General features: G+C 39.8%; 1 protein-coding gene across 1 annotated transcript; it reads right to left on the bottom strand.

The window, feature by feature from the left end:
• Positions 1–300: 300 nt before the first annotated feature.
• On the bottom strand, positions 301–18290 carry LOC106780234 (GLABRA2 expression modulator). The gene is made up of 4 exons (XM_014668500.2): positions 17817–18290; positions 17623–17724; positions 16510–16781; positions 301–825 (listed from the first exon to the last, which is right to left on the bottom strand). The coding sequence occupies exons 1-4, from the start codon at positions 18073–18075 to the stop codon at positions 631–633; spliced, it is 828 nt and encodes a 275-aa protein (XP_014523986.1). The 5' UTR covers positions 18076–18290; the 3' UTR covers positions 301–630.
• Positions 18291–18765: the final 475 nt, after the last annotated feature.

Below are 18765 nucleotides of genomic sequence, written 5' to 3'. Positions count from 1 at the left end.
CAATATAATATCTTGCTTGTTGATGAATCAATTTGTTTCAGTTATCGAGATGGATGTTTTGAACCATTAAATTTGTAAATTATTGTTGAACTACGTCAAAGGGAGAAAATGTAGTGTAAAATTATGCCATTGCACTTCATAAATGTTCATATACATTTGTAAAACTGACCAGAAATAGTTTTCAGCAAACGTTCAGGATAAAGTATTTCCGCTTAGCCAAATATATATATATATATATATATATATATATATATATAAAACAATTGGTATTAGTAAGGAGAAAAAGATCGATGCAGGAAGTAAAAGTATAACAGTTGAAGATAATATGCAGTGTACGTCTTGATTTAAAAGTATCTGTGCATTAGAGTTGCAAACTAGTTTCCCTGAATGGATGGTAACGAGAAACAGAAAGTCACCATTTAACCCTTCTGAACTATTCTAATGGATCCCCTACGGTAAACTCATATCCACAAAATAGCCAAAAGTTGGCTGAATATTTTATCAACAGTTTCAAGACCATAATGATCACATCTACAAACAAACCTTTCGTGGAAGGGAAAAATATAATTGGGGCTTTGAAACTCTAACGTATGAACAGACTATACTTTTGCTTAATATCCGCTGGACAGACTATGCTTCTGATTGTATATGTCTGCCAGCTTCAAGAGCTTCTTGCATGCACTCCAGAGCACCGTCATAGTTCAAAAAGCCCATAAACCAAAATTCATGATTGTCAACGGAAATCACCTGGATGTACTTTTCAGCAGGATTGGATGTGTTTGACGAAGGATGCACTGCTTTTAGCTCGTGTAATGGGATGATCACCTACACGCAGCATAATTTGCCATATCAAGGACAAACATAATTGGATACAATATTACTCAAGAACAGACAACTTAATTAAACAAGGGAAGAGAACATCGCAAGGAGCTAAGAAGTGGAAATGGAAATTACGATTTCAAAGATTCACAAAGAAAAGAATGGCGTTAAAGCAACTATTTTGTAGAAAAGAGAATAGTTTAAGCAGATTGGAAGCATAAAAGCAAACCTAAAGCTGACATAGCAATGTCATTTACCCTTCGTTCCTAATAAGTTATACATAAGATAATTATTTAGTTTAATTCAAGTTTCACACTTGAGCTGGTCATATGCTTTGCGTAGAACATTGTTGTCATGTGTGTGTGTATATATATATATATATGTGTGTGTGTGTGCGTGTGTTTTTGTGTGTGTATATATATATATCTGAGTGAGTGTGATAGGTTTCTGATAAAGAAACCTAAATCTATCTTCCACTAACACACAAAACAACTCACCATGTGTATAACCTCTGATGTTTATTATTCACCAAGAAAGAATACAAGAATGGAGTAATATGGGAGCCTAATCTCCCCAACAAGACTAAATAGTCTGTTCAGAACTCAAGAATGGCAAAAAGTGCCGTCTCACCCTCTCCACAACTATTTATACAAATGTATATACAAATACATTCCCACCCTTCCTAATTGTTAACACAGTTAGGCCAACTAACTCCCAACTAATTGTTCAACTAACCTTTCTTTCTCCTCACATACACTCTCAACATCCTATCATTACCCTCCTCTCCATTTTCAACCTTGTCCTCAAGGTTGAACTCCATAAATTGGTCCTTGATCGTTGCCTGATCTTCCCACGTCGCCCCTTCTATACCCCCTGTCTGCCACTCTACCAGCACTTGATGAATCACCTCATCTCCCTGTTGCATTTGTCTGCGTTCCAAAATTTTTGATGGCCAAAAAGCAGGTCCCTCTGCCTGCAACTCCTTTGGTAGATTTTTTCAACTATTTGATCTCCCACCGCCTTCTTTAATTGAGATGCATGGACCACCAAGTGAATTCGCACTGACTCTGGAAGCTCCAACCTGAAAGCCACATTGCCAACCTGTTGTAACACCTTGAATGGCTCAAAATATCGGGCTGACAACTTTGGATGTAGTCGAACCGGCATTGAAGCCTATCAATGTGGCCTTATCTTTAGATATACCATATCACCCACCTTTATATCAACTTCCCTTCTCTTTCTATTAGCTTGTTGTGTCATCAGATCTTGAGCACGGCTCAAATGATATTTCAACTGCTTGAGGGCCTCGTCTCTCGTCACGAGATCTTGTGCTACGGCTTCAACTGGTGTTTCTCCGGGAATGAACCGACTGAACAAAGTAGGGGCCCTACCATTCACGATCTCAAATGGAGTACACCTCGCTGCCCCTTGGTAGCTTGTGTTGTACCAAAATTCTGCCCAAGGTAACATTGGAAACCAGCTCCTAGGTTGTTTGGAACAAAAACACCGCAAGTAACCTTCAACAATGCGGTTTACAGCCTTAGTTTGCCCATCTGATTCCGGATGATAAGCGGTGCTCATTTTGAGCTGAGTCACTTTCATTTTAAACAGCTCTTTCCAAAAAATGCTAAAAAATAAGGGATCTCGGTCACTTACCACCGATACTGGAATCCCATGCAACCTGATGACCTCTTTAGCAAACACATCAGCGACTGTTTTGGCAGAATACGGGTGCTTCAACGCCAAAGAATGAGCATATTTACTCAACCGGTCCACCACCACCATAATAGCGTCATATCCTTGTGACTTGGGCAATCTCACTATGAAATCCAAGCTAATTTCCTCCCACACTGCTTGAGGAATTGGTAAAGGCTGTCACAAGCCTTGAGGAGATGCCGTCACATATTTGTGCTGCTGGCACACCACACAACTAGCCACGAATTCGGTAATCGCCTTCTTCATACCCACCCAATAGAAAGATTGGGCTATCCTTCTATACGTTCGGTAGACTCCCGAATGCCCCCCAGTTTTTGTTACATGGAATTCCACAACTAATTTAGGAATCCAAGTTGAACTTGCAGATAATACCATTCGGCCTTTATAATGCAATCTTTCGTTCTTTAAGGTGTACGCCACATGCGAGTTGGGATCGCGTTTCAGATCAGCAATCACCTTTTGCAACTCGGAATCCTCCTCCACCTCCTTCAAGATCTCTTGGAAGTCTGGCCAAAACGGCCTAGAGATAGCTTGCAATTCCCTTTCCTCAAGTTCTCCTTCATATCTCCTCGAAAGGGCATCGACAGCCCTATTTGTACTCCCCTTTTTATACACAATCTCAAATTCATAACCCATCAACTTCACTAACCAGTTTTGCTGACTTTGTGTAGTGATCCTTTGCTCCATCAAATATTTCAAGCTGCGCTAGTCTGTGTGCACCGTGAATTTTCTTCCCACCAAGTACGGTCTCCAGTGGTTGGATGGCTAAAACCAATGCCATTAACTCCTTCTCATGGATCAATTTACTTAAGGTATTCTTAGACAATGCTTTACTGTAAAAGGCGATGGGTCTCCTATTTTGGGTCAGCACAGCCCCCACCCCTCCACCCGAGGCATCACACTCAATATGAAATTCCTGGCTGAAATCAGGTAACTCTAATACTGGGGCCGACGTGATAGCTGCCTTCAATTCATCCATAGCTTGCTTCGCCTGTTCAGACCACTCGAATCTTCCCTTCTTAAGTAACTCTGTCAACGGTTTTGCTAGCTTTCCATAGCCCGCCACAAATCTTCGATAGCACCCAGTGAGCCCCAAAAATCCTCTCAACGCCTTTAAATTTCTGGGCTCATCCCATTCTACCACCGCTTTAATTTTTTCACTGTCCATTTCCACCCCCTGTTTGGAAATTTGATGACCCAAGTATCGTATCTTCCTTCTTCCAAAGTCACTTTTTACGGTTGGCCACCCACCCATTCCATTCTAGCACCTGCATCACCATACTCAACTGCTTTAAATGGTCTACCCAGTTTGGGATATAGACGAGAATATCATCGAAGAATATCATCACCCATTTCCTAAGATACGGCTGTAATAGACTATTCATCGTACTCTGAAAGGTGGCTGGCGCATTCGTGAGTCCGAACGGCATCACGAGAAACTCAAAATGACCCAGATGAGTGCGAAATGCCGTTTTGGCCACATCCTCTTCCTTCATCCTGATCTGGTGGTACCCAGATTTTAAATCGATCTTTGAAAAATACCTAGCACCCTTTAATTCATCTAACAATTCCTCTATCACTGGAATAGGGAATTTGTCCGGTACAGTGGCCTTGTTTAGTGCCCTGTAATCTACACAAAAGCGCCAACTCCCATCTTTCTTCTTCATGAGGATGACCGGGCTTGAAAACGGACTCGTGCTGGGGCGTATGATTCCGGCCTTCAACATATTTTCGACCTGTTTTTCGATCTCACCCTTTAGGAGGAGAGGATAGGGGTATGGCCTCACATTTATAAGGTCTACACCCTCTTTCAACTTTATTCGGTGTTGCATGTGACGTGTCAAAGGCAACCCATGCATGTCTTGGAATAAGCGATAGTGCGTTTGCAGCAGATTTTCCAGTTCAGCCTTCTGTTCACCTATCACCTCTGTTCCCCACTCACCGTCTCCCGCTGCCTCCATTATACTCAAACTCCACACCATGGCCCCTGACTCAGCATCCCCCAGCTTCCACAATGATTTCAGTTTAACCAGCTGTCGTGATAAGGCTGGGTCCCCCTTGATGGTGATCTTCTTATCCCCCATGTTGCACTCCATCGTCATATTACCCCAATTAGTCCGAACCTCTCCCAATTTCGCCAGCCATGCCACGCCTAGAATAACGTTGACGCCCCCCAACTCAAAAACATGGAATTCTTCTTCCACATCCACCTCCTCCAGTCGGATAGTCACCCCTTCACAGTGTCCTTGGGTAATCCGCCGACACCCGTTGCCCAAACTTACTGGGTATGGTATCGTATCGCACCGGCAGCCTAGCTCCTCTGTTACCCTCTTACTAATATAGTTGTGGCTCGCTCCACTGTCTATGAGAACCACCACCCTCCGTTCACCAATTTTCCCCGTCAACTTCAAAGTTCTCGGATTTGTCCATCCATCAGCCGAACATGCAGATAGCTCCATAATTTTTTCCTCTTGGTCGGCGTTTGTCTCGCCCTCTTCCCCGTCTTCGTCCTCTACCAGCAATAACACCCGTAAGCTCCTCTCGGCGCACCGATGGCCTGGTGCAATTGGGCCCCTACATCGGAAACAACGACCCTCCTCTTTTCTCTTGAGAAACTCGGGGTAGGGCAGATTTCGAACCATTCGCCCCTAATCGCATGGTTCCCCCTCGCCATCGTGTTCGCCACGACTCTTCTCTTCTAACGGTCCCTCCACCCTCTGTTCTTCCATACTGGTTCGTCGTTGGTTTAATCGGATTCGATCGCGTCACGCTGCCCATTGGTCGCGCACTAATTGGGTTTATCTTGAACCCACTAGCATGGCTTCCCTGCGCTTTAATCATCGCATCTTCCACGTCACGGGTGATTCTCATCGCCTCCATTAACTCCGACGGATTCTAAATCCACACCTGACCCTTCACATCCTCACGTAATCCGGCCAAGAAGTAGCCCAACACCTGCTCCTCTGGAATCCCCTTCGTTTGCCCCATCAAGACTTCAAACTGACGAACGAATTCCTCTACCGTCCCTTCCTGGCATAGGGTAGCCAGTCGCTCAAACACGGTTCCCCTAAATCCTCCACCGAAACGATTAATGATAGCCTCTTTCAGCCCGTCCCATGATCGGTTTCTTGCTTTTTCCTTCCAGAAAGTGAACCAGTACGCCGCACTACCTTCCATGCTCACGTAGGCGATCTCCACCTTTTCTTCATTGTTCGTCACCCTTTGTATATCGAAGAACCTTTCTGCCCAGTTGAGCCAACTGAGAGGCTCCTCTCCGTAGAAGGTAGGTAACTCTACCCTCTTCCTCCAAGGTTTTTGTTCTCCACCCCTTTCGCCGGTTCCTCCACCCTCGATCTCCTTCGGCCCTCTATGTTGATTATCATTCACGGAGCTATCGTCAGAGCTGTTCTCTGTTTGATTGCCCCACTTACCAAGAATTTTCATAATTTGTTGTAAATCTCGTTGTACCGCCGCCGATTTCGCCTTCATTCCCTCCATCGTTATCTCAATCGCTTCCAATCGTGCCTCTGTTGCATTCTCCATTCTCGCGTTGCTCCCCAATTTGTATCCGGTAAGTCAGACCAAATTGATAAGTTTCAGATAAAGAAACCTAAATCTATCTTCCACTAACACACACAAAACAACTCACCAACTGTGTATAACCTCTGATGTTTATTATTCACCAAGAAAGAATACAAGAACGGAGTAATATGGGAGCCTAATCTCCCCCAACAAGACTAAACAGTCTGTTCAGAATTCAAGAATGGTAAAAAGTGTCGTCTCACCCTCTCCACAACTATTTATACAAATGTATATACAAATACATTCCCGCCCTTCCTAACTATTAACACAGTTAGGCCAACTAACTCCTAACTAACTATTCAACTAACCTTTCTTTCTCCTCACATACACTCTCAACATCCTATCAGAGTGTGTGTGTCTATATATAGCTGATACAAAATGAGGTGATTGATAGTAATTCAAGAATGGGCCAATAGACGACTCTGCGTTTAATCAGGAGAGTGACTCACGTTGGAAGAAGCTAGTATTTTTAAAAATTTACTGTTGAGGGGGTTAGTTTTAGTTGACCACTAATAAAAAATCTCAGATATAATCTGATTGTACCGGTATTCAACCTCAATCCTTGATCTAATATTTTAAGCAGACTAATGATCACATACTGATGATGACATAACATATTAGTACCCACTCTAGCAGCTTGTAGGTGTACATCAGGTAACAGAGATGAACCAACCTAAAGTTTAGTCAAAATAAACAATCCCTTTCTAGAGCATATCTACTCGCTAACTACATGAAAGGGGATGCAATCCCTTCACAAAATGCATCATACAACGTACCCCAGAGTTGTAAGCAAATTTTAAGCACAAATTCATCAGCCAAGTACTATGTTTATATTTTTGCAGATTAGATATGTATAAAGCTTTCAAGTATCCAAGCAAGGTACACAAAGTTACTTGAATATTTATCCAGTTAACACAACACAAATTGTCTGCATGATTGCTCCACCCATTAACCCTTTTAACTTCCGAAAACTATTAACAGCTACGGTAGCTTGATTCAATACAAAATCAGATATAGTAATACTCAGTGTTAGGATCTAGTTGCAAAGTATGCGACTGGAGTACCACAATAGTTATGGGATTTGTAAGTATTTGGACTCTCCAACTACAATAGCTAGGTTTTGTGTTGTTGCTCTCCAAAGATTTTTTCAATTGGTATTATAGCCTTCCACCATGTCTCGGTTGCAAAAAAGCAGGCATGCATGGGTGGTCTGTCAGCATTGTAATATTTGCTCATAACTAGTCAAAGGGCTAGTGCACAGCCACACGGCTGAGGATTGGGACGTGATGGGACGTTAGGATACAATTGCAAGGAATGGGACTTGTTCCAAATTGGATGTATGTCAATGTCATTCTAATTTGGACTTTATAACCTTTGAGCTCTCCAACTACAACAGTTAATTTTTGTGGTGTGGTTCTCCCAAAGTTATTATAAACTCAACTTTCAAAGCTTGTGAACTAGATCAACTTGTGTGTGTAATTTAAAATAATAAATATTCAGAAAATATAATTAGAACTATGCTCTGTTAAACTCGAACATGAAAAATCTGTCATCAGGTCTAGCTCAACCTTGAGTCAGAAAATTCAGTAAGACTTGAATAAAATTTATTAAAAATTTCTTTATTTTATGTCAATATTTAAATGTCAATATTTTGGCTCATAATGATCAAACACACTTTATGAAATTGAATGCATAAAATTACCTTCTCAATTTCAATATGCAAACAATTATATCTAGTTAATCTTTCACTCGTACTTATATCTTTGCTCAAAACTTTAAAGGCATGCACCAGCTTACAAACAGATGATACAAAGAATAGAGTAAAATTTCTCTCTAGGCTCAACTAAACTGCATAAAAACAAGTTGTGTCTTTGAAAAAAAGAGAAGTGAATAAAGAATGAAAAATGAAATCATGATGGGAATTTTGATTTATCCTCTTTTAGTATGACCTAAAAAACCATTATACACAGCAGTTGGACCCTAAAAATATACATAGTTGATCTAACAGCATATATAGAACCATTATGAACACATGTGGACCACTGCTGAGAAAGTTATCTAGAGGTGGATAGTCGGTCCTCCAGAATCCCAGACAAGTGAAATGGATTGGAGGCCTACTGCTGCAAATTGAAGATAGGATGTTGAACACCCAACTTCATACACATGCTCACAGCAGAGGCAAAAAGGCTAGAGAGTGAATAAGGATGCGCAAGTCAAGCAGGGTGCCAGGTATTCTGCAAGCAGTGCTTCAAGTGAAGACTCTAGTGAAGTTGATGAGTCAATGGAAGTGAGGAAGAAGTCTCAGAGCGCGTGTCTTCTAGAGAAGGAGAAGTGGGCTCTTCCACAAACTCAAAGAGTAAGGATTGGGATATCCGATTTGAGGGCAACAATCCAATTCAGAACTGCTCAGGTACCTTCCGTGACTTTGAGGGCCAGTCAGAAATTGGCAGTCATGTGTTTGGGCAAAGAGCAGATTGCCATTGCAAGATCCTTGTGCCCCTTGGCCTTCACTAACATCTTGATCATATATTCTGGGCAGAGCTCTATGGGGGTCGCCTATATGCCAGAGCAACTGAGTTCAACAAAAGGGCACACATCTACTTATTTTTAGACAGTTATAGAGAGTGGTACAAGAACACTCACTTAAACCTTTAGGGGTTTAATGAAAGGAGATGACCATGATTCTCATTGCAATGCTCTCCTTGTCCGTGAGAAAGTGGAGGGTCAAGGTGATATGCTAGAGAAAATGTCAAAGGTACGCACTGGAAAAGTGTTACATGGAGAGGCTACACCAGTTGGTCATGTTTGTGGCATCAACCGTGGTCAGGGTTTATGTGTAAGAATGAGTGGGCACAACAAAGCAAAAGGTCAACATTGGTTGTATGTGTTAGAATCATTACATATAGGTATTATCATTTAGGCTAGTCTAGAGAAGTTTAAAGGTTGTACCTAGTTATGTACCTAGTAGTCTAGTGCAGACTCTTGATGTTTCATGTACTCTTTTGTTTTTCATTTTAAATAGAAGATCATGAGAGGGATCATTAAGCCCTCTAGAATATTTCTTATCATCTTAAGTTGGTATCAGAGCAGGATGAACCTGCTCTGGTTTTCGTCCTGGTTGTCCACCAGCACTGTTGTTCGCATCTATCCGGTGCCATTTGCCGTTGTCCGTGGCTGTCTCACCACTATCTGCAGCTGTCAACTGCAGTTTGGAGTTCTTAACTTGGTTGTCCGCCATCTCGCATCTGTCCGCTGCCATCCGCTGCTGTTCGCTGCCATCCGCTGCACTTATTGTAAGAGGGTGGGTCACACCCAAGAAAACTGCTACTCCTTGCATGGCTTCCCTTCAAAAACAGCCAATATCTCTAAGGCTGACACTCCCACTTCCAACTCCAAGTTCACTGAGGAAGAGTATCAAGAGTATCTGCGATTAAAGTCCAACAGCTTGGCGCAATCATCTCAGTCCCCAAGTATGTCCACCGCCTGCATTTCTCAATCCATGGGAGGTCCCAATTCATGGGTAATTGACTCGGGTGCTTCTGATCACATCTCTGGTAATACCTCATTGTTCTCAACCCTTTCCCTCCAAGAAAAACCCCATTTTATTACCCTTGCAAATGGCTCCAAAACTTGTTCAAAGGGAGTCGGTCAAGTCTCCCTGTCTCCCTCTCTCACTCTGAAATCTGTTCTTTTTGTCCCTAACTATCCATTCAATTTAATTTCCTTAAGTCAGTTAACCAAAATGTTACATTGTTCAATAACCTTTGATTCAAAATCTTTTGTTATACAGGAGCGTGGCTCGGGGAGACAGATTGGAGAAGAATATGAAGCTGGAGGTTTATACCATTTTGGATCTCGACCACGTGTATCGTGTGTTGCAGCTCTTTCTCCTAAAGTGTTACATGATCGGTTTGGCCATCCCCACTAGTCAAAGTTAAAAAAGATGTGTCCTGAACTTAGTGGTCTTAAGACTTTAGAATGTGAGTCTTGTCAACTAGGAAAACATGTTAGATCTGTCTTTCCTAAAAGGTCTCAATCAATGTTTACTTCTAGTTTTTCTATCATTCACTCTGATGTCTGGGGACCTAGTCGCGTCTCTTCTTTTGGTTTTCGGTATTTTGTTACATTTATTGATGAGTATTCTCGATGTACTTGGGTTTATCTAATGAAAGATCGCTCTAAATTGTTACCCATCTTCACCTCATTTTTGAATGAAATCAAGAACCAATTTGGTCAAGTGATTAAAATCTTAAGAAGTGATAATGCTAAAGAGTATTTCTCATCCTCTTTTTCTGCAATCCTTAGCTCCCATGGTATTTTGCATCAGTCCACTTGTCCTCATACACCCCGGCAAAATGGTATAGCCAAAAGAAAAAATAGGCACTTGGTTAAAACTGATCGTACCCTTTTGTTTGGTGCCCATATTCTTGTTCATCACTGGGAGGATGCCATCTTAACTGCATGTTTTCTTATTAATAGGATGTCATCCTCCTCTCTCAATAATAAAGTCCCTTTCTCCATTCTTTTTCCCAATGATCCTCTCTTTCACACCCCTCCTCACGTTTTTGGTTGTGTGTGTTTTGTTCACGACATGTCTCCAGGGTTAGATAAACTCTCTGCTCGTGCAATCAAATGTGTCTTTTTGGGCTATTCTCGACTTCAAAAAGGGTATCGGTGTTACTCCCCTGAAACCCGGAAGTACTACATGTTTGCCAATGTCACATTCTTTGAACAGACACCTTTCTTCTCTCCATCTGTTCAAGATGTTCATATCCTCCAACAGGTCCTTCCTCTTCCAGTGGTTGAGTCCAATATCTCCAATGTCCCCGTCAATTCAAGTCATGCTCGAAGTCCTCCCGAACCTTCCTCTCCACATATTAATATCTCCCGACACAGTATTCCCGTGGGCAGTCCTCTCCCAGACAACGGTGGATCTCCTCCTTCAGATTCTTCTCTGTCCCCATCTCCTGTCACGCCTCCTGGTGAAGCTGATTCTGGTTGGCCCATTGCTCTCAGAAAAAGTACTCGTTCCACTCGAAACCCTCATCCCATTTATAATTTTCTTAGCTATCATAGAGTGTCGCTCTCCTTTTATTCCCTTTTATCCTCAGCATCCCCTGTGGTTATACCTAAAAATGTGAAAGAAGCACTTGATCATCCTGGATGGCGACAAGCCATGATTGACGAAATGCAGGCTCTTGACCACAGTAATACTTGGGAGCTTGTGCCACTTCCCCCATGCAAAAAGGCTGTTGGTTGTCAATGGGTATATGCAATTAAAGTCGGCCCTAATGGTGACATTGATCGGCTCAAAGCCCGGCTGGTTGCAAAAGGGTACACTCAGGTTTATGGTCTTGATTATTGTGACACCTTTTCTCCTGTGGCCAAGATGACTACCATTCGCTTGTTCTTCGCCATGGCAGCCATTCGTCATTGGCCACTTCATCAGTTGGATATCAAAAATGCCTTTCTCCATGGTGATCTTGAGGAAGAGGTTTATATGGAGCAACCTTCTGGGTTTGTTGCTCAAGGGGAGTCTGATATGGTTTGTAAATTGAACCGATCTCTATATGGGCTCAAGCAATCTCCACGTGCTTGGTTTGGAAAATTCAGCTCAATTGTTCAAAAATTTGGGTTAAAACGCAGTGAAGCAGATCATTCAGTCTTTTATTATCATTCGTCTCTCAGGAAATGTGTTTACTTGATCGTATATGTTGATGATATAGTTATTGCAGGAAATGATACTGCTGGAATATCTCAACTAAAGGAGTACTTATGTAGACATTTCCAAACCAAGGATCTTGGAAGCCTCAAATACTTCTTAGGCATTGAAGTAGCTCAGTCAAAAGATAGAGTTGTAATCTGCCAAAGGAAGTATGCCCTGGATATTTTGCAAGAAATAGGCATGATTGATTGTAGACCGGTTGACAGTCATATGGACCCAAATCAAAAATTAACAACCGAAGAAGGTGAGTTATTTTTCGACCCAGAGAGATATAGGAGACTTGTTGGAAAACTAATCTATCTCACTATTACAAGGCCGGATCTATCTTTTGTTGTTGGAGTGGTTAGTCAGTTCATGCAAGCTCCATGTGTTGGCCATTGGAATGCTATGATTCGAATCCTAAGATATTTAAAGAAGGCTCTCGGGCAAGGGTTGTTATATGAAGAGAAAGGAAGCCTTCAGGTAGCAGGATATTGTGATGCTAATTGGGCAAGTTCTCCTATTGATAGACGATCTACTACTGGATATTGAGTTTTCCTTGGAGGAAACATTATCTCACGGAAAAGTAAGAAATAAAATGTAGTGGCTCGTTCAACAGCTGAAGCTGAATATAGGGCAATGGCATCACTAACATGTGAACTTATATGGGTGAAACAGTTCCTTCAAGAGCTTAACTTCTGTGACATTCAGAGTATGAAGATGTATTGTGATAACCAAGCTGCCCTTCACATTGCATCAAATCCAGTATTTCACGAGAGAACTAAACATATAGAGATTGATTGTCATTTTGTTCGGGAAAAGTTATTGTCAAAAGAAATATGTACCGAGTTTGTTGGATCAAATGACCAACTCGCAGATGTGTTGACTAAGTCATTGAGGGGACCTCGGATTTAGTTTATTTGTTCCAAGCTTGGTACATACAATTTGTATGCTCCAGCTTGAGGGGAAGTGTTAGAATCATTACATATAGGTATTATCATTTAGGCTAGTCTGCAGAAGTTTAATGGTTGTACCTAGTTCTGTACCTAGTAGTCTAGTGCAGACTCTTGGTGTTCCATGTACTCTTTTGTTTTTCATTTTAAATAGAAGATCATGAGAGGGATCATTAAGCCCTCTAGAATATTTCTTATCATCTTAAGTGTATGGTTGAGTCAAGTGCACATCCCACACGGGGACAAGTTCTAGTGTGCAAGGGGTATCGGAGACCATACATAGCCAACCTAGCCAGATTGGTCAGGCCCAAGAGTTAAGAGTTGATCAAGGAGGTAGAGGAGACAACAACACCAAGGGTATTAGATGTGGCACGATTTTTGTCTTTACCTTGGGGGACATGTACATGGCGAGCTCGCTAGACACCAAAGGTCTTGAAGATTTTCCATGCTATCAACTGTTAAGATATGTCAAATATTCTATTAACAGATATTAGGCAATCAAATAGTGTTTTAGTTATAATTTAGATATTATTATAATTTTTGCATATTTGTACACTTGTCATTCCTTTAATAGATAAAGAATTATAGGATCCTTGTATGTATATTATGGTCTACTTTTTGAAATAATACATCAGAATTATTCTTTAAACCTTTTAATATGGTATCAAGAGCCAAACACTGATATCCTCGAATTAGTGCTTCTTTTTTTCATTGAATATTTCTAATGGCTTCTTCCAATAAAAATCAATCGGAGAAACATGATTCTGGAACTTCCGCGGCTTCTAAGAGTTATATTTCTACTGCTGTCGGATTGTGACCAAGTCAAGTATATCTAACTCTGCCCTTAATCTTTTTGTTGTTACTAAGGGTAGTAATTGGATAATTGATTCAGGTGCTACTGATCATATGAGTTGTAATCCTCAAATATTTACTAATTTTTCCTCTAATTGTTTTACAACAATACCTTGCTTTTGAATTCGAGATGAAACAACTTGAAAACCTCATATTTTTTGGTATTGAAGTAGCTAGATCAAAACATGGTATTTTTCTATGCCAAAGAAAATATACTATTTATTCACTATCGGAACTGGGCTGCTTAGGAGTAAACCAGCTGATACACCAATTGAACAAAATCATAAACTCTTTCATTGTTCAAATTCAGCAAGCATAGACCTGATATCAAAGGCTGGTAGGAAAACTAATTTATTTGTGCCATACACGTCTAGATATCACCTATGCAGTGAATGTTGTTAGTCAATTTATGCATGACCCACGAAAGCTTCATATGGATGTTGTTGAAAGGATTTTGAGATATTTGAAGTCCGCTCCTAGAAAAGGAATTTTGTTCTCAAATCATGGAAACTTAAAGGTAGAAGAGTACACTGATGCAAATTGGGTAGATTCAAAAGATGATAGAAGATCTACCTCTGGATACCTTACTTTTGTAGGAGGGAATCTTGCAACTTGGAGGAGTAAAAAACAATCTGTAGTAGCAAGATCTAGTGTTGAAGCAACATTCAGAGGCAGGACACTAGGTGTATGTGAACTTTTGTGGATTAAAAATGTACTATCAAATTTGGGCTTTAAACAAAATGAAGTTATGAGTTTGTACTATAACAATACTTCGACTATAGCAATTGCTCAATCCTGTGCAACATGATAGAACAAAGCATGTGGAGATTGATAAATATTTCATCAAAGAGAAGTTTGAAGCTGAAATAATTTCATTTCCTTTTGTAAGATCAGTATTGCAGTTGGTTGATGTTCTGACCAAAAGAGTGTCAAGAAGATTGTTTAATGAGACTCTATTTGAGTTGGGAATGTGTGATATTCATGCACCAACTTGAGTGGGGGTGTTAAGATATACCAAATATTCTATTAACGGATATTAGACAATCAAATATTGTGTTAGTTATAATTTAGATATTATTATAATTTTGTGCAGATTTGTGCACCTGTCATTCCTTTAATAGATGAAGAATTATAGGATCCTTGTATGTATATATATGGTACTCTACCCTTTGAAATAATACATCAGAATTATTCTTTAAACCTTTTAATATCAACATGTCTGTAGCCACCATGATGATGGACATGATAGCATAAATTGGCAACGAGAATGTTGTGGACACAAAAAATCATGTTAGGATTCAAGAAAAAGTTGAGAACTCATATCTTCAAGATGTAGAGGTCATACATGCCTTGCCCTTAGGGAAGGTGTAGAGGTCCTACTTGGTTTGGGGCTTATCCTAAAGGAAAAATGGATGTGGTCCCCTCAACGGAGAATCATGCCAATTTGGCAAGTTGGCATCGGAAGATACAATAGACCCCATTCACTAGAAAGAGCATACAATATCTAGGAGTGCTCGAGCATACCCAACCTGGGTCACAAGAACATGCTGGCACAACTCATATTTGACAAGTTGTGCCCAATGCCCAGTAGCATGGACCTAAACCAAAAAGATGTAATCACGATGTTCGTGAAGGTTGAGGGACATAAGGACCTTCAACCAAAACTCTAAGGAAATGGTTTTATGCATCATCTTCCTTATATGTTGTTTAACTTTCTCATTTTTAATAAGTGTGGGACTCAAACTCACACATGAATTCATAATAGGATGAAGTCAAGCTTAGTTTATAAGTTGAAACTATCTCTTTACGGTTTAAAATCTCCTAGAGCAAAATCTAGTATTGTTGAGCTAGAATTTGGTATGACTTAAGCGGAATCTATTCATTCAGTTTTCTACCAGCATACCATGTGTTTGTCAATTTATATGGATTATATAATTAAGGATCTCATTGAAGAAATGTTAGTTTATTCATTGCCAAATCAAAGACTTATATGGTTCACGTATGGAGAGACAATCTGCTTCGTGATACAAGGTTTATTGATAGTAATCTTGTATCCTAGAAGCCAATATTTGGTTGCCCAGTCTAATGTAAAAGTTAACGATCAGACTAGGGGATTCTGAACTTGTAGAGGCAAAACAATTACTTGGGGAATTGAAATTTGGAAGTGTTGTGATAGATTTGGTATTGTATATAAAAGGAGAAAAACTGACAATTAAAACAGTTATAGGTTATAACTGTAACAGACATATATAAGTCCGTTGGGGCTTGGTAGGAGGATATGTTTTTGTTGGTTGGGTTTGGTTTTTTTCAAAAGGGCTGAGAGAGAGGTCTCCTGGAATTCCATCTTGGCAATTGCTGTAAATCTACAATTGTATTTTGGGCTTATTTGCCTGTCAGATTGGCACGGAAATAGTCTTTGTTCAATAAAGAAGTATATTCAGTGTAAGTCTTGGATACCAGTTCGAACATGTTGATAAGATAAAAATGTAGTAATAATCAAGTTGCTCTTTACATTACATCAAACACAATATTCCATCAGAAAACCAAGGAAAGAGAATCATTTATCACTTTATTAGACAAAGAGTCCTCTCGTGGGAAACTACCATTGAGTTTGTTAATTTTAATTGTCAGCTTGTGATACCCTAACAATGTTTCGTATGGGTCATTGAATGTCAGGTCCATATTAACCAGCTTGCTGAATATGATTTGTATCCTTCAACACAAGGGGGAGTGTTGGAAAGTATTTCTTATTTTGGGAGAATATAACCTAGTTTGGAGCTGTCAATTTCTCAGTTCATCAGTAATTGCAAATTTTGTATATAATAATGTTGAGGCTATTTTCCACTAGCAATTCAGTAAACAATTTCTAATTAGAATAAGTACCTTATAATAGCTCCATTCTGTTTGGTTGTTATTTTTATAGGAGATAGGATTGTCACTAGAATATGCAATCTTTGCAGAGGATATATACAAAACTCCCATCACTGGACCAGCTGATGTGGACAAATAACATGCAAAAGAATTTTGAAGCCGTTCCTCTGGACCTGTTTCAAACGTGTTCAGGAAAATCTTCTCATATCCGCCTTCTGCCAGAACCTTTGTTCCCTGGGCAATTCTCCCCATAGCAGCTTCAGCAAAGCTAGGGCTTGTTTTCACTTAAGCACAATTTAAGAAAAAAAAGAAATTTTAATTGCGTAATGTTAAAGATTCACTGTCATTAAGATAATCCGAGAGAAGAAAATAACAAGAAACAGAAGACTCGTCAAATCATCAAGTGCACTAATAATTAGAACACAATGAACAAATCCATGATGTTTGATAATTCAACAACCAGTTGACATGATGATGATGATGAAACACAGGAAATGCTTAATAAAGTATACCACACACACACACACACACATATATATATATATGTATGTATATATATATATATGTATGTATGTATGTATATATATATATGTATGTATGTATAAAAAGCATCCAAGGTACATGCCACACACACCAAGGGTTAGTTTGGTAGACCCTGTTGCTAAACCAACTTAAATAGATAATAAAGCCTTTATGTGACATTTAAGAGAGAACCGTTCGCGACACACACTATAACACACTTTCTACTATTGGTTGAAATGTATCAGAAACAATGAGTTTTTGGTGGGTTTCATTTACTCATTTAATGAATCTCTTCATACAGAATGGATCACACTATACTGTTTTATCCAACGTAAATGTGTTATGGCACCATTTCAAACGTTAGTTTAATTTAATGGCTTCTAATGCTCCAAAGTAACTGAATCCATTCCCATGTCTGACAAACACATAACAATCGAATTCCCAATTAAATTTATACAACTCTAGCACCAGTTTCCTTAAAAACAAAATTCCCATATCTGGTAACTCAAAATTCACCGGGAGCCCCATTCCATGTGCACCCACTCTAGAGTTGTAACCGAAACACGACAATAAAATAAAATAAAAGCAAAACAGAAAACTTACAGTGCTGCCACGTGTTTCCAGCGAGACTCTCAGCCTTCTTTGTAGCCTCTCCCACCTTCTTACCCCATCTCCCTAGCACATTGCGAACGGTAACCATCGTCTCTGGACAAAACAAAACGAAAAAAAATACGCATCCACGAGCATGAAATGGAAAAAGGGAATTTGAAAGATAGAAAATTGAAAATAAAACTAACCCATGAAATTGGGAGCAGGTTGAGAGTACGAGGGGGAAAAGTATGGATTGGAGCGCGATTCGTTAGGGGAAGAGGCGAACGTGGATTCGGTGACCAATTCCGGGCTCCAGTGCACGGATTTTTTCGTGCTACCGGTGGATGACGTGGTACTTTTCTCCTTGGGAACCTGCGGTTCCGATCCCGACCCGTTAGGGGTGGTGGTGGAGTGGCCGTTGAAGACATTTGATTGGGACTCCGCTTCGGGCTTGGGGGGTTCCATTGTTGGGGTTAGTTCGTTTGGATTTTGGGATTAGGTTGGGAGCTAGGATTGTGAAACGGAATTTTGGAGGCGAAGGGAACGAGAGGGTGGTAATTTGGTTGAATGCGATCGCTTTTTTTAGCGCGCGGACCATGGAGGGCGCTTTTCCTCCACCAAGTTCAACCTTTCGATGGTCGAGGACAGGGGAGGAATTTTAACAAAAGTTCCTGGATGTTCATAGTAATTTTACATCTTCGGCTTTTTTTTTCTGCATTTTTTTATTAGTTTACATCATTGTAATAAAATAAAGGTCTCTTTCAATTGTTCCTATTTATTTACATAGATTTTTTTAAATTTCTAATGAAAATTTTTAAAAACTGAAAAAAACTCACATAAATAAAAATAGAAAGAATTAAAGAGATTTAACTTTTAAAATAAAAATATGCAGCATTTACCATCTCTAATAAAATTCTTTTAAAAGAGTTCAATTATCAAAGAAAACTACAGAAAACTATTTTTTGTCATTAATGTCACATTGATATGAGATGATGTAGTCATTTTAAAAGTTTATCATATTCCTTTATTTTTAAGTAGTTAAATCTGTTTGTGTTTCATTTTCATAGAATGAATATTTGCATGATAAACCTATCATCATCTTTCAATTTTATTTGAGATTTTTATAATTATATAAAATCGAATTAATTTTAAAAT

Source organism: Vigna radiata, unplaced genomic scaffold (assembly GCF_000741045.1).
Source record: "Vigna radiata var. radiata cultivar VC1973A unplaced genomic scaffold, Vradiata_ver6 scaffold_176, whole genome shotgun sequence".
Taxonomy (NCBI): Eukaryota; Viridiplantae; Streptophyta; class Magnoliopsida; order Fabales; family Fabaceae; genus Vigna; species Vigna radiata.
This window is presented reverse-complemented; position numbering and strand designations above follow the sequence as displayed.

What these genes read in the sequence shown, in the direction of transcription:
- LOC106780234 (XM_014668500.2), bottom strand. Translation starts at nt 18,075, where the DNA reads ATGGAACCCCCCAAGCCCGAAGCGGAGTCCCAATCAAATGTCTTCAAC. An exon ending in ACCTGCTCCCAATTTCATGG is followed by an intron (nt 17,725 to 17,816) that starts GTTAGTTTTATT and finishes TGTTTTGTCCAG; the next exon opens with AGACGATGGTTACCGTTCGC. An exon ending in CAGAATGGAGCTATTATAAG is followed by an intron (nt 826 to 16,509) that starts GTACTTATTCTA and finishes TGCTGCGTGTAG; the next exon opens with GTGATCATCCCATTACACGA.